Genomic DNA, 15,685 nt, shown 5'->3' on the forward strand with positions numbered 1-15,685 from the left:
GTTGACAATGTTGATGTTGCATAATAGATTCTGCAGTTGTATATTTAAATACATATTATGAATGACACATTGTGTTACTATTTGGAATGAAAATTAATCTTCTTACTACCTTTTTAACAGGTACATAGAGAAAATATTCACACAGCTTGAAGAATTCCGAGCATTTGAACTGTTGCGCAGTGGTTTGGACCGCTCCAAGTACCTCCTAGTGAAAGAGGCAAAAGTAATTGCTATGACTTGCACACATGCTGCTCTCAAACGCAGGGAATTGGTTGACCTGGGTAAGTACAAACATATACGCTGTTCATATCCAATCTCTGCTCTCTACAAAGTGAAGTACAGAGATATGGGTGCGAAACTGGATCAACAGTGGACTACCAGTACTATTAAGATGTTACCTCTGAGTTAAAAATGCTGATTCATTGCACCGTGTTTTGCAGCAGCTGTTCTAAGATACTACGGGAGTGTATGCTTTTACTATATCATTTACCACTTCGTTTGTTATTCCTTATTACCTTATTAGTGGTTAGTGACCCGCATGGTTTCAGAACTTAGATGCAGACAATAGACACACAAAATGAAAGACACACGCATATACACACAGTTTATTCAAGAAATCCCAGGATATTTTGTTTCAAATTATAAAGAATTAAACAACACTGCCTTTACATTTAACACTATGAAATTTAATTTATGAGCTGTGTTGGTAAATGCTAAGGATAAAATTGAAAATAAATTTCGTTCTATCAAAATGTTGTATTAAACCATAAATGAAAAACACACTATAATTCATACATAGCACAAGAAAACGGATACAACCCCAACATAATAGACAACATAATACATAAGACAAAACAAAACCACAAAAAACAGAAGAATACAACACAAACACAAGAACACAAAAAATACATCACACTAACATACGAAAACAAAAACACATATAAAATTGCAACCTCATTCAAGAAATTAAACTACAACATCGCATATAGAACAAACAACACTCTACAAAAATATCTCAACACACAAACAACACAAACAAACAAATACAACCGCACAGGCATATACAAACTCAAATGTAACACCTGCAACAACTTCTACATAGGACAGACAGGCAGATCATTTCAAACACGTTACAAAGAACACATTACAGCTATAACAAAATTACAAAACACCTCCACATATGTAGAACACATCACAAATGCCAACCACACCTACAGAGACATCAACACAGACATGGAAATACTGCACATCCAACCAAAAAGCCAGAAACTCAACACACTAGAACAATATGAAATATACAGACACACGAAAACACACCCCAACGATATTCTCAACACACAACTCAATTTCAAAACACACACACTCTTTGACTCTACACTTCGAACACACCCACACAGGAAACAAGAGGCGCCAAGACCAACAACGACCAGTTCCGAAGATGACCGAAAATAGGTCGAAACATGTTAACAAGGTACGTTAATAATATTTAACACAAGAAAGTTCTTATCATACATATTCCGAAACACTATAATTGTAACAGAAAAGTCAATTTGAACAAGAGGTGTGAGAAAATTAATTTACGGGCACACTGTTACTGGCAACAATAATTAATTGGTTCTATTCCAGTGTGTGTACTTATTGGGAATAAACAACCTTCATTAAGGAGCGCACTTGCAACATTCTGAATCATTGTTTTAAGACTAAGAAATAATTTTTAATTTTATATCAACTTAAATACTTCTATTAATATATATAAAGCAATAAAAATAATAAATCTTAATTCTCAAGAAACTAAATGGCAGTAACATAAATTAAATCATTTATGTAATAAAATTAATTTTTATAATAAAACCAGTCAAGAAAGATATATCACATAAAATAATTAGGCCTAGAAATGCTAAGGGCTGCAGTTTAAAAAGTTCTGTATTTCCTACACCATAGGAAGAAATGTACTTTGATGCCATCATCAGCGCTGTTGCATTATACAGCAGTAAATAGGATGACAACTTTGCAGTGTCTTCCTTTTGTTTAACTGTGCCTCGAGATACTCATTTTCAAAATAACAAACACTTGCTCAGGATAAATTTCGTATGTGTAAATACACACTAAGAAAAATTGTCAGAGTTCACGCCTTTCTATTTCCTGAACTAACAATAATGAAAAATTAAACATGTGATTATATTCTTTGTTTAACAATAACTGTAATCTTTTAGAAACTTGCAGTGTTATCATTTAAAACCCAATATTATAGATTGCTATTTGCAGATACAGTAATAGCACAGAAATTGTATTTCAAAATAATTGCACTAAATACTTACTAGGTTCTATGAATCTCATTTAGAATTATATTGAGAGAGGAAATAAAATGAAAACCAAAAACACATAATGTTTATTGGGAAGTAAAAGATTAAGATGTTGTTGTTGTTGTTTTCTAATGCCAGGCGTTTGACAGTAAAGTCATTTGACCTCTTGCACTCCAATATTTTTCAAAGATATTATCATGACCAGCCAATGAAGCACAGATTTTGAGGTGTTCCGAATCCATTTCTTGGTTTGAGTTGCACAAGGGACAGTTAGGGGACTGATATATTCCAATTCTATGCAGGTGTTTGGCCAAACAATCATGGCCTGTTGCCAATCTAAATGCAGCTACAGACGATTTTCGTGGTAAATCGGGAATTAACTGTGGATTATGATGCAGAGAGTTCCATTTTTTCCCTTGGGATTGAGTTATCAAATTTTGTTTGTTGAAGTCTAAGTATGTAGATTTAATAAATCTCTTCACAGAGTAATACGTCGATTTAGTAACAGGTCTGTAAGTAGCAGTGCTGCCCTTCTTTGCTAATGCATCTGCATTCTCGTTTCCCAGGATTCCACAATGGGATGGTATCCATTGGAATACAATTCTGTTATTGAGTGATATTAATTGAGAGAGCATTGCAGTTATTTCTGCTGTTTGAGATGAAGGTGTGTGTTTAGAGACGATTGATAGAATAGCTGCTTTGGAGTCTGACAATATAACTGCATTCCTAAATTTATTGATGTGGCATAGAAGATTCCTGAGACATTCACTTATTGCAATGATTTCACCATCAAAACTTGTTGTTCCATATCCAAGAGATCTATAAAGTGAAAAGAGACACCACGTAACACCTGCACCGGCACCTTGTTCTCTGGAGATCAAGGATCCGTCGGTATATAAATGAAGCCAGTTTTGTGGAGGATACCTAAGATTAAGATGTAAACAATGTGGTCAGCACAGATACAGAGGTCCAAAATCGCGACTTGCTGGTTGCAGAAGAAAAAGAATAGAGAAACAAGAATGACAAGATGGGATGTCGTCGTCATCATGTAGTCAACTGTCCGAAGACAGGTGTGAACCTCACAAGTGATACCAACTAAGCCAAGATATAATAGGGTAGGGTGGCCAGTTCCTTTCCCCCCTCCATTGCATAAATTGCTGACTAGCTACATATTACATTAGTCAGACTTCAGATGTATAATTTATACAAACAATTGTTCTTCCTCTGACACATATCGTCAAGTGAGATGTACTGCCTGATAATAGATGTGCATATCAGCCAGAACCTCAATCAGAGGCAACTAACACATTAGGAAACGAAATTACTTTGGAATTTCCCGAATGAGTAATTACTGGTAGTTAGAATAAACACTGAAATTTTCTTTTCTTTTGTAAATTTACTATAATGTGACACACAACTGAAATGGGATGGTGGAGCAGAAAATTATAAGAGGAAGAAAAAGACGAAAAAGATTAAGGTGGTGATGCTGAATGGATTGATTGGTTTGGTTGCATTTTGTTGCGAGAATTGTTGATTTTCCATCTGTCAGCTTGCAACACAGTAGCAAGCTGTTAGATCTTCGTTTTCTAAATTCATGCACTTTAAATTGCACACTATTCTGGAGAAGCATAGATGTGACAGTTTTTTTCTTGTTGATTGCCCCTTCTTCGACAACACTGTGTTCTATAAAACTGAAGGAAAAAGAACCAACACTAAAAATGTCCCTTAAAATGTATATCAAAATGGTTTAGTCTCTAATAATTAATGACATGCTTTACTACATAAATTATTAATATGCTTCCAGGTTTCAAGTATGACAACATCCTCATGGAAGAGTCTGCCCAGATCCTGGAGATAGAAACATTCATTCCCTTGCTTTTGCAAAACCCCGAGGATGGCTTTAGTCGACTGAAACGCTGGATCATGATTGGAGATCACCATCAGCTGCCCCCAGTCATTAAGAACATGGCATTCCAAAAATATTCCAATATGGAACAGTCCCTCTTCACGCGTATTGTGAGGCTAGGGGTGCCAACTGTTGATCTTGATGGCCAAGGCCGAGCAAGACCTAGGTAAGCTCTAGTCACTCAGAAGTTCTAAGTAGGAATTACTATTAGTATTTCATACAAAAATAAGGAAATAGTAATATGCGTTACAAGAGCTGTATGTTGAAGTTTTCAAGTTCGAGGAAAAGTTTGAAAAAGCAAAACGTAGTTGAGCTTTTTTAATTTCCGAGAATTGAAAGAAAACATACCGCTCGTGTATCGTACATTATTTTGTGCGAAGATCGTTTATTATATACCTGAAAGAGGAATTTCTAATTAGTTGTAATGAAATCTCCATCTTGGTTTCTGTTCAATGACGGCAAATTTGCAAAACAAAAATATCTATCTTCAACATTGTTGCTTTAAATTGTTCTGTGTTTACTATACTCCAGCAGGCCGTGATATATGTCTGTCTTTTTTTTTCCCCCAGTCTATAAATGCGAACTTAAAACAAACGGTAAGGTTATGTAATGATTTATTTTTATTTTAATATATATAATTTATTATATATAATATATATAATTTATTTCAAGAAATTCAAGAAATAGTCTGCCCAGGCATCCTGGGTTGCCAAAAACACAGAATAACACACATATAAGAATAGTAATGATTACAGTAAGATAGATGAGCCAAATGGAAATGTGAACTAGGAGCTTAAGTTTAAGAAATAATAAATTTGTACATATATTTGTAACAATCACACACTAACGAATAGAAAAGGGGGGGGGGGGGTATAAATGATTTTTCAGAATTGCCACAGACCCTTTAATGGTTGAAGTAATTATTTTTGGAATGATGTCATGGATTCCAAATGTTTTGATAGTGTTTACAGTTGATCGTGGGATGGTGCCCCTCGCTCGTACTTCCCAGGTGCCTTCCATCTGATATTTTTCTCGAAAATACGGAATAATAGGCTCATAAATTTGTTGTTTTTCTTTGTTGACCTCGGATGGTTGGGTCTGGCTCATCTCAAATCTAACAGTTGGGTCCAGTATAAAGCCTTTACTATTAGTCTTGTCTAGAGCCACGATGTCCGCTCTTCTAATTCCGCCGCCTTCAGACGCAACGCAGTGCACCTCTTCATGGACCTCGAAGGATTTGTTTCTAAGGGCTTGTGCTATTAGTTTTCGGATGTTATGATGGCGTGAATTTCTCAGGAGTTCTCCATGCAGTAATAACATCGGCATCTGGAATCTTGTTGATTTTTTCACGGCTTCCTTATTGTTACTTGTATCAGGAATGCAGTAAGTTTCGTGGAGTAGTAGACTTTACTTAATTTTTGCAAATATTTAAAAACAATAATTAACAGTGCAATTTAGGTGAAATTGCAGTGGTAAGTTTCCAATTTATAATTATTACTATATTGAACGTCTCTAAAAATAATATGTTAAAAGCCTAAAGCAGTAAAATGAATATGTCACTTAAGCGATAAGAAGAGGGAAATTGTTATGTATGTTAGGTTGGGAATACTGAATGTGGAATTTTAGACTTTCCGCGGATTGGTTTTGTGCGGAAACCAAGCAAATACGCACGATCTCGCACAAAAAAAATTTCCTCACGTACAGTTGTTCATTAAGTTACACTACGCACATCTTGCAAATTTAAAATTCATATCTCTAATAATGTCAGGGTTAGTGCATTTTGAAAATTGGAAAATGTAGAAAAATTTGTTCTGCAGAAATGAGAAATGATATTTACATTGATGAAACGATTCTTGATAAAAAAAAATTCTCATATTTGCTAAAATTTCGTTATTTTATGTAGGTCCTTCCCTCTTAATTACTTTTTATATAAACTTACTTGCAACAAAGTTTAAAAACAGTGCTGAATTTTTAATAACCACTGTACTGTATCATATTCTAAGAAGCTTTGCATATTAAACATTTCAGAAACCTATTTCCAAAACCTGTTTGTGTTAAATTAATGAAATGGAACATTGGTTCATTGTGTTTGTATTTGTCTTCTGTTTGTTTATTTGTTGGTTTCTAAGAAATTATTATAACTTTCGTATAATTATACAGTATACATTTTGGTTTTAACACTGATTGATATTCTTACCTGATGCTATACATGTTAAATTAGGAAAATTATGTTGACAGTTGAGTTAGAAAGTGACCTTTTACTTTTAAAAACTGTAATTGTATTTACAACTACCTATATGTATTTTTAACAGTATTTGCAATCTGTACAACTGGCGATACAAGAAACTAGGTAATTTGGCTCACGTTGAAAATTGGTCAGAATACTGTGTTGCCAATCCCGGCTTCTGGTATGATTTCCAACTGGTGAATGTTGAAGACTTCAATGGAGTGGGAGAATCGGAGCCAAGTCCCTATTTCTATCAGGTTAGCTTTCTGTTGTATTATTATGTTGTTCGAAAAATAGCTTCTCTTTTGAGAGAAGTGGAAAAACTTGTCTTTTGTGTTATTTCCTTCTTAATATAAATATTTTTGTATTAGATATAAGTACCTTAAATGTAAGAAAATTTAACATTTCATTAAATCATCTTTGTGTATCACATCAAAAATGATGATTGTGTGAAAAAAATTTAACTTTCAGTACTCAATGAAAGATGCAAAATTGTTGAAGTCTTGAAACTACAGAGTATAAATAATTTAACACTCAGTACTCAGTGAAAGATGCAAAAATGTTGAAGTCTCGGAACTACAAAGATATAATATTGTGAATTTTATTAGTAACAACAATGTAATTTATTCGTCACAACAATAATTTCTTTCTACAATTCGCCTTGAACGCTCTCGTCAACAATTGGATTTTCACTCGACACAGTATTCGTTATAGCACTCCACTGATGACAATGACAATTTACTTGGACTAGTACGAACAACAATGAAACTGTTAATCTTAACTAATATTTACAAAGCACTATTTACAAATCAGAACTATCAGTTCTCAGTTCACAGTTCTTCTATCTCAGTCACTCGAGTTCACAGTATCTCGAACCACAGACCTTCAGAGACAGTTCACTGTACTCGAACTCAGGTCCCTCCAACTGCGGTCCACTGCACTCGAACTCAGGTCCCTCCAACTGCGGTACACTGCACTCGAACTCAGGCCTTCGGATGCTGACGCAGATGCGGACGCACACTCGAGTCGAACTCCGGCACACAAGTCTGGCTTGCTTGCTCTGGCTTAGTCACTGACTGGCTGATTAATCAACTGAAAAACTGCTCGAGTTCGCTGGCGCTTCTTCTTTTATAGCAAAATCATAGTTGCGAGAAATTTCTACAGGTGTGTAGAGAATTATCTAGATATCTCCACTTCGACGGACTTCTCGAAGGGTCGGGAAGGTCCGTTTCCCATTCACTGCGTTAAATAGCAGCTGCGCGTGCAGCCTCCCCTCGCGTGTAGGCCCCTTTCCCCACTACTCCACCGCGCGCCGTCCCCCCGTGCTCCGCGCGATCTGCTTTCTTGCGGGACGCTGGTCGTGAGTTCGATTCTCACGTCGCTGTCACAATATTAATAACTTACGAAATATTTATGACTATAACTGTGCATATTTAACCTTATGGAGGGTTAATTTTATTAGTATTGCAAAATAAAAACAGACGTAATGGTGATGGTCAGAATGAAAATGATAATTAAAGTGATTAGTGTGGTCTAATTAGGATTATACTACCATAATCATCATTATCACTATCACACCTTCTGTTATTAACATTTTAGTCAAAATAACTTAATGACTGTTATGATAAAAAGAGTCCAGCCAAAACATTTAATGAAAATTAAAAGCTATATGAAGGAATAACAATTATTATAATGTATTTCCGAAGATGACCGAAAATAGGTCGAAACATGTTAACAAGGTACATTAAAATTTAACACAAGAAAGTTCATATCATACATATTCCGAAGTGATATAGTGTTAAAAGTTGTGTAAACAAGATGTAGAATTATTATAATTAACACTGGCACCAAACAAAGACTAGAAATAAGTATATGAGTTATGCAAGGTTGCAGTGTATTACTACAAATTTTTTATCTTAGGTTTTATTTATAGTTTGACTTCGAGGTCATTTCAAGACTATCAACTGTTTGGAGCAGTACATTCTTATTAGTCTGCTTGCACCCATGTCATCTTGTGTCATGTACATCAATAGAGATTGAGATTTTGAGAAAATTTTGCTTTTACTTTCGGCACTATTACTTATATAAATAATTTAAAACAATGTAAACTCCATCACTCAACTCAACAAGATCTTAAACATAACATAAATTTAGTAGGCAGATGAAAGATAAAGATATCCTCCCATACATGCCATGAAGGTAATTGGGTTGAAGTAGAGCTCCATGCTTTCTTGACCTCGGCACTAGGATGACGTGGTGTGCTTGAGACCACACTCTGAATGCCTTCTATGCCAGGAAAGGCCCGGTACTCAATTTGATAGGAAACTGGTGGACCTTGGGGCCATTCTGCAAGTTTTGGCAATGTGTAAAAGCTGATAACCCAGAATTGATCCCAGCCAGTTGCTTTACCAACTGAGCTACCTGGCCACACATATAAATTTAGTAGGAAATAACAGTGGAATTCGAAGTAGTTAAATGCAGTGAGCAGATCCCCAATGTAGAAATTGGTGAAATTAGGTTTTCTCATAAATCATTACCAGTATGATCTTACAGAAGACCAATGTAAATATCTCGTTACACCTCATCTGAAAGGTTTTGGTCACATGAAAGTGTCATATAGCAGGTAATGTGAACTGCCACAAGATTTTAGAAGTACTGTATGGTTTATTTTTTATCGAAACATCACAATTTTCATGAGATTATTATTATTATTATTATTATTATTTACTTACTTACTTACACATGGCTTTTAAGGAACCCGGAGGTTCATTACTGCCCTCATATAAGCCCGCCATTCGTCGCTATCCTGTGCAAGATTAATCCAGTCTCTATCATCATAACCCACCTCCTTCAAATCGATTTTAATCAGTGGTCGTGCCAGAGAATCAGTCCCATTCCATTCCAGTAAGGTTTCGTAAAAGCTGTTTTTACAATGATGGGTTGTTACTCCTTCGCCCAACCCCCAAACTGGAGGACCACTCCTCATCGGCTGTCCACGACTGCTTATTCAATATATTCACAGCTACCCTCCATATCTGGAGGCCGTCTCCTCTATCCGCAACCTGAGGACGCGCCATGCAGTGGTGATAGGGACCCACAATACATGGATTATTATTATTATTATTATTATTATTATTATTATTATTATTATTATTTACTTACTTACAAATGGCTTTGAAGGAACCCGGAAGTTCATTACTGCCCTCACATAAGCCCGCCATCGGTCCCTATCCTGTGCAAGATTAATCCAGTCTCTATCATCATATCCCACCTCCTTCAAATCCATTTTAATCAGTGGTCGTGCCAGAGAATCAATCCCATTCCGAGACTTATTGTAAGGTTTCGTAAAAGCTGTTTTTTACGGTGATGGGTTGTTACCCCTCCGCCCAACCCCCAAGCTGGAGGACCTCCCCTCATCGGCTGTCCACGACTGCTTATTCAATATATTCACAGCTATCCTCCATATCTGGAGGCCGTCTCCTCTATTCGCAACCTGAGGACGCACCATGCCATGGTGGTAGGGACCCACAATACATGGGTTATTATTATTATTATTATTATTATTATTATTATTATTATTATTATTATTATTATTATTGTTACATCATCTGAAGACATAGTCTAGTAACATCATCAATAAAGACATAAAGAAATACTGTACTATTAACTATAAACAAAATCACGTGGATAACGTAATTACTACATTATGGTGAAATATGACATTACAGGATGATACCTTCATTTCCGTGAATCTCTGCTTGTGTAGAACTGAAAATATTTTATATTTATTTTAGTACACTATTTTGTTATGTGATGCAATGACATTTCCTTACTAATTACGTGTTTCATTCTCATCAGAACCTTGCAGAAGCAGAGTATTGTGTGGCAGTGTTCATGTACATGCGGTTGATTGGCTATCCTGCAGACAAGATCTCCATCCTCACCACTTACAATGGACAGAAACATCTCATCCGTGATGTGATCAACATTCGCTGTGCCACAAACCCACTCATTGGGCGGCCACATAAGGTACAGTAACACTAGCAGAAACTCAATTCCTTGGTATATTCCAACACTATTTTATTGTGAGCTATTTCATCACACCACCACCACCATAATTATTTCGATTACAATGATGGGTTTTGTGCTTAAAAAAGCGAACTGAATCAGTACACTTTCAGTGAGTTGCATTGTCTCATTGCTTCTGCATAACTTGATATGAAGTATATTAATTTTATTTTTCAACAACTATGATTTCTTTTAATGGGGAACATGTCCTTTCATATGTGTGTAGGTGACAACAGTCGACAAGTACCAGGGCCAGCAAAATGATTACATTCTGTTGTCATTGGTACGAACAAAGGCAGTCGGTCATCTACGAGATGTGAGGCGATTGGTGGTGGCCATGTCACGTGCACGACTTGGCCTCTATATTTTTGCCAGAGTATCTCTCTTCAAGAACTGCTTCGAATTGACGCCAGCATTCAGCCAGGTATGCACCACTCAGTGAGAATAGCAACATAGCATTTGAATTTTTCATAAATTCAATTTAAGTAGAGAATGTTACAACATTCTTTAGATATTCAGCTTCATTATGTCCATGGAGTCTATTTCTTTTACCACAAAGGAGAGATTTTAAACAGTTCTGAGACCTTATTCAGTTTCAGAAGCTATAATATGATCTGGTATACACTGCGCCAGAAGTGTTATGAACCACATTCATATATTACATTCCAGGCAGTCCCTCTAGTAGCGCACAATATCTGCATGTGGGATTTACATAATAGAGTCCCAGCCTATACATGTGTTTTCTAAAGTGTACAGTGCCCCATGAGTTGGTTTATCACAGTTCCCAAGTTTGTTTTTTTTTTTTTTTTTTTTTTTTTTTTTTTTTTTTTTTTTTTTTAGAATTAAATAATTACAAAATATCATCTTCCTTAATACTGGATGTTTAATATCAGTAATAGCAGAATTTTCACCAATGAACAGCATTGCTACCACTATGACTACATCACCATCACCAGCATCATCATAATCATTGTCATCACTTCATGGATAAGGAAATAGATTGCTGTTGCCATCATTGCTGCTTGTACAGATATATCTTTCTCCAAAGTTTTTTAGGTTCTCCAATCCAACATTTATTATTTTGTTCTCGTCTTTTTCCTCTCCTATTTGGTGTTTAAATTCTATGTTATGGAGGTGACATTCTGCATTTCTATTTGCAGCAATTCAGTTCTTTGATTATGTTGCAAGTGCCTTTTTTTTTTTTTTATATAATTTATTTTCTTCAGCTGTCATTCAAAAGATATACATAAATAAAATGATTTGCTTTGTATTTAAGCAAGAAGATAAAACTTTCGTTTCCTGATTACACACTGTAAAATTGTATGTACGTAATTAATTTTGCTAAATTGACATAAAATGAGGACTTGGGTGTAAAACATGGCAACTGACATTTTGGTCAAAAATGAGATAAGTAGCATATAATATGGTATTTTACATTCTGCGTCTAATGCAGCAGTTAATTTTCCAATGTCTCAACAGATGGCAGAAGTTTACAGATTTTACTTTCCTGGTAACTATACAAACTGGTGCATGTATAAATGTTTACCTACTTAATAACTTCAAAATACTAAAACGTCACTTACCCCTCAAATAACTAAATTTTTCTAGTTACGAAAATCGGTATTTAAAAATTGATATGAATGTGAAATACATATATTAGTGGTTTATAATTAGACTCTTAATTACATTTCTTTCTTCTTATTTGAACTTTGCATGTGTGGAAAGTCATTGATGCTCGTAACAACAGATATATACAAAAAACCGGTACCAGTACTTGAAAGAAACTAGTTAACAATTCGTAGCCAACTTTGCTTACAGAAAAGCTCTTTTTATTCAGTTTTGGCAGAATGGAAGTCTAATAAAAAGTGAAAGTAATAATATTCTATACATGATAATTAATTTCTCTTAGAAAAACATTTTTCCCTCAAGTATTATACTTGAAAATATATAAGTTGTGATTGGCACTGCGTGGGCGAAGTCACATGTGTAGAGCTCGGCATTATCTTGCCCAATAACATTTCATGAACCCCTTACGTCATCACAGGTCATGAATTGTTATTTGGCAAGATAATGTGGAGCCTCCACATATGAGAGTTCGGTCATGCAGTGTCAATCACAACCTTATATAGATATTAATGTAATAACTATGTAAGCAATTGTATTCAATTAGAATTAGAGTCTGGCTGGGCGGAAGAGAAGGCCTACTGGCCTTAGCTCTGCCAGATTAAATAAATAAATAATTAATTATTAAATAATTATATATTTCCCAGTATAACTTCCCCACCTCATGAAAGAAGATCTATTGATGACTATGATAAGGATGACTATGACAAACTTTACCATTTCTTTTACCAATTTATTGTACTAAAATAAAAAAAAAAATCACAAAAATCTTCGGATTTGATTTGGACTATATCGCCATTGTGTTTTTTTTTTTCTTAATTTAAAAAATCTGTTATTTTTTCTTGCTAAGAATTACTGTAGTTCGTGTGCATTAATTATTCCTACATAAACTGACTTATATAATTTACTGAAGAAGAATAAAATCCGATTTAGAAGAAATTACTGTACTCAGGCGAACAGAAGACAAACAAGAATGCCCAAAACCACTTTTTTAGTATCAGGGATGCCAAAAACATTTATTTTAGCAAAAATCTCAAAAAGCAATTTTTTAATTGCATCACGATACTTTCTTTTTGTGTATCATATTATGAGAAATTAAAAACCAAACTGTTGATTAATGTAAACAAAAGCATGTTTGTCTCATGTCAAAAATAAATACTGGTATTTGAAAGAGAGGGGATACAATGTATGTTGGCAGTGCTGTTTTTGTATGGTCATGTGTTCTTTATAAGTCTATTATTATTATTATTATTATTATTATTATTATTATTATTATTATTATTATTATTATTGTTGTTGTTGTTATTATTATTTTATACTTTCAGCTAATGGCTCGACCACTGAAGTTACACATCATTCCTCAAGAGGCTTTCCCTACTAAGCGTGTCAACAATGCTGTTCCTCAAGGGGTTCCACAGGAAGTAGAGGACATGCCCCAGATGGCAGCATTTGTTTACGAGTTCTACATTCAGAAGGTTCAGGCCATGAAATCTGCGTTCTATGTAAGTGCTTAATAAAACTATCAGTATGTTCTTGTGTGATTTCTTAATTAAATAGTAGGTCTATATATACAAATTTAAGCTTCCATTTTGGAATTGTGATGAGACTTTGATATGACATTACTAGGTTTAATGGCATGTTTAGAAACGTCACTCTTTACTCTATGTGATACAGAAATATAAGCACAGAGAAAACAAAATACGCTTTTGACAGTCTCGTTAATTAACATACACGCACATCATTTATAGTTGTTTTATTGACTCTTAGCTACGTACTAGATTCAACAGTATCAAGATGTGAAGACAAATTTACTAAAATTATTATTTAAGTAATACATCTGTAGGAAACAGACACCCCCTAAAAATCGGGGTGGACTATATCAGAGACACCTGCAAGTATCACTCACTCACTCATTCACTCACTCATTCACTCACTCACTCATTCACTCACTCATTCACTCACTCACTCATTTATCCATTCATTTATTTATTTATTTATTTATTTATTTATTTATTTATTTATTTATTTATTTATTTATTTATTTATTTATTTATTTATTTTAATGGAGGCGGGATTTATCTTCCTGCAACTTTTTTCACGTTGACTGAGATTTCTGAATCTTTACACCATGTCACATATGCTGGAACATACAACATTTTGAAACTATTTATCAGCTTCATTATTAGGGAAGCCAAGAATAGAGGAACCTATCTGTACTGGAGTGGACTAAAGAATAGATTTTATTAACATATTGTTACCTTAATTCCAAAACCTCGTAACTCGCTCAGATGTCGATTTTCACTTTTTGTGCGTTTTTAAAAGTATATCCACAGAGAGAGAAGTTAAGTAGTTTCGTAATAGCTCAATATTAAAGCTAGTAGTATTCTAAATTGTCCCGCACTGTGGCGTCGCGGTCTAAGGTATCCCGCTTAGGACTCGCGTTACGGAATGTGCACTGGTTCAAGTCCTCATGAGGGAAGAAATTTTCTCATGAAATTTCGGTCAGAGTATGGGACCAGTGCCCACCCAGTATCGTGATTCACTTGGGGAGCTACAGTAGGTAGCGAAATCCGGTTGTGAATACCAGCTCTAACAGCTGGGGGGGATCATCGTGCTAACCACATGATACCTCCATTCTGGTTGGATGATCGTCCACCTCTGCTTCGGCATGTGGGCGTGAGGCCAGCAGCCGGCTGGTCGGTCTAGGCCCTTCACGGGCTGTAGCACCACGGATTATTATTAGTATTCTAAATTAAGCTTCACTGCTCTGTCAGTATAGATGGATCTGTGGATATATTTTCAAAAATGCACAAAATAAAATCGATATCCGAGCGAGTTACGAGGTTTTGGAGTTAAGGTAACGATATAGGTTTTTCGTTCACATGTTTGTACAAGTATTCAAATTATATCGTTCTGTTTCAGGGAGCTCAGAAAGTGTGGCAGAAGCCTGGAACTCACAAAGCAGCTGCCCCAGAACACTTCGTGTCTCACCACCCAGGAGCAGATGACGATACAGACAGTGAAGAAGAGCAGGAGAGAATTAAAAGAAGAACTGAATGAGAATCCAGAGGAAGAAAAAGAAGACGATGGTACGATGGAAGAGTCTGAAGACACATAAATGACAGCTGCAGTGACATTCAAGTGACAGAGAATTGTTACAAGTGCGACCATAACTGTTAGTGTCACCTGATATGAAATTCCATGTTCATGTGCATATATGTTGAAAGGACTTTGTACACTTATTATATATTACAATATTATAATTACTACTTCCTGACTTCATGTTTATTGCGATCCTTCAGTACATTCCTTCTCACTGTTGCAATGAACAGCAGACTAACTGAAAAACAAAGTGGTCAAATTCTACAGATGTCCCCACAAACTGTGTTCCACAGATGGGAATCTGAGAAAAAAAATTGACAATTCCATAAATTTAATTTTGAGAAAATGAAATAGATAGTATTACTTTAACAAATTGATCGAACTTGAGTGTATGTTTGAGATATCTAGTTTTTGCATTCATATTTTAAGGGGGTTATGTAAAATGTACATTAATTG

General features: G+C 35.2%; 1 protein-coding gene across 1 annotated transcript in view; it reads left to right on the top strand.

The window, feature by feature from the left end:
• Positions 1-15,396, top strand: part of LOC138694922 (RNA helicase aquarius) — a 203,971-nt gene extending 188,575 nt beyond the window's left edge. Inside the window, exons 21-27 of the mRNA XM_069819113.1 lie at positions 121-281; positions 4,108-4,375; positions 6,522-6,693; positions 10,295-10,465; positions 10,731-10,928; positions 13,453-13,629; positions 15,050-15,396. Of these exons, the coding sequence (XP_069675214.1) occupies positions 121-281; positions 4,108-4,375; positions 6,522-6,693; positions 10,295-10,465; positions 10,731-10,928; positions 13,453-13,629; positions 15,050-15,187 (1,285 nt within the window). The 3' untranslated portion in view covers positions 15,188-15,396. The remainder of the gene's footprint in view (positions 1-120; positions 282-4,107; positions 4,376-6,521; positions 6,694-10,294; positions 10,466-10,730; positions 10,929-13,452; positions 13,630-15,049) is intronic.
• The last annotated feature ends 289 nt before the right edge of the window (positions 15,397-15,685 follow it).

The sequence above is a fragment of the Periplaneta americana genome, chromosome 2, assembly GCF_040183065.1.
Source record: "Periplaneta americana isolate PAMFEO1 chromosome 2, P.americana_PAMFEO1_priV1, whole genome shotgun sequence".
Taxonomy (NCBI): Eukaryota; Metazoa; Arthropoda; class Insecta; order Blattodea; family Blattidae; genus Periplaneta; species Periplaneta americana.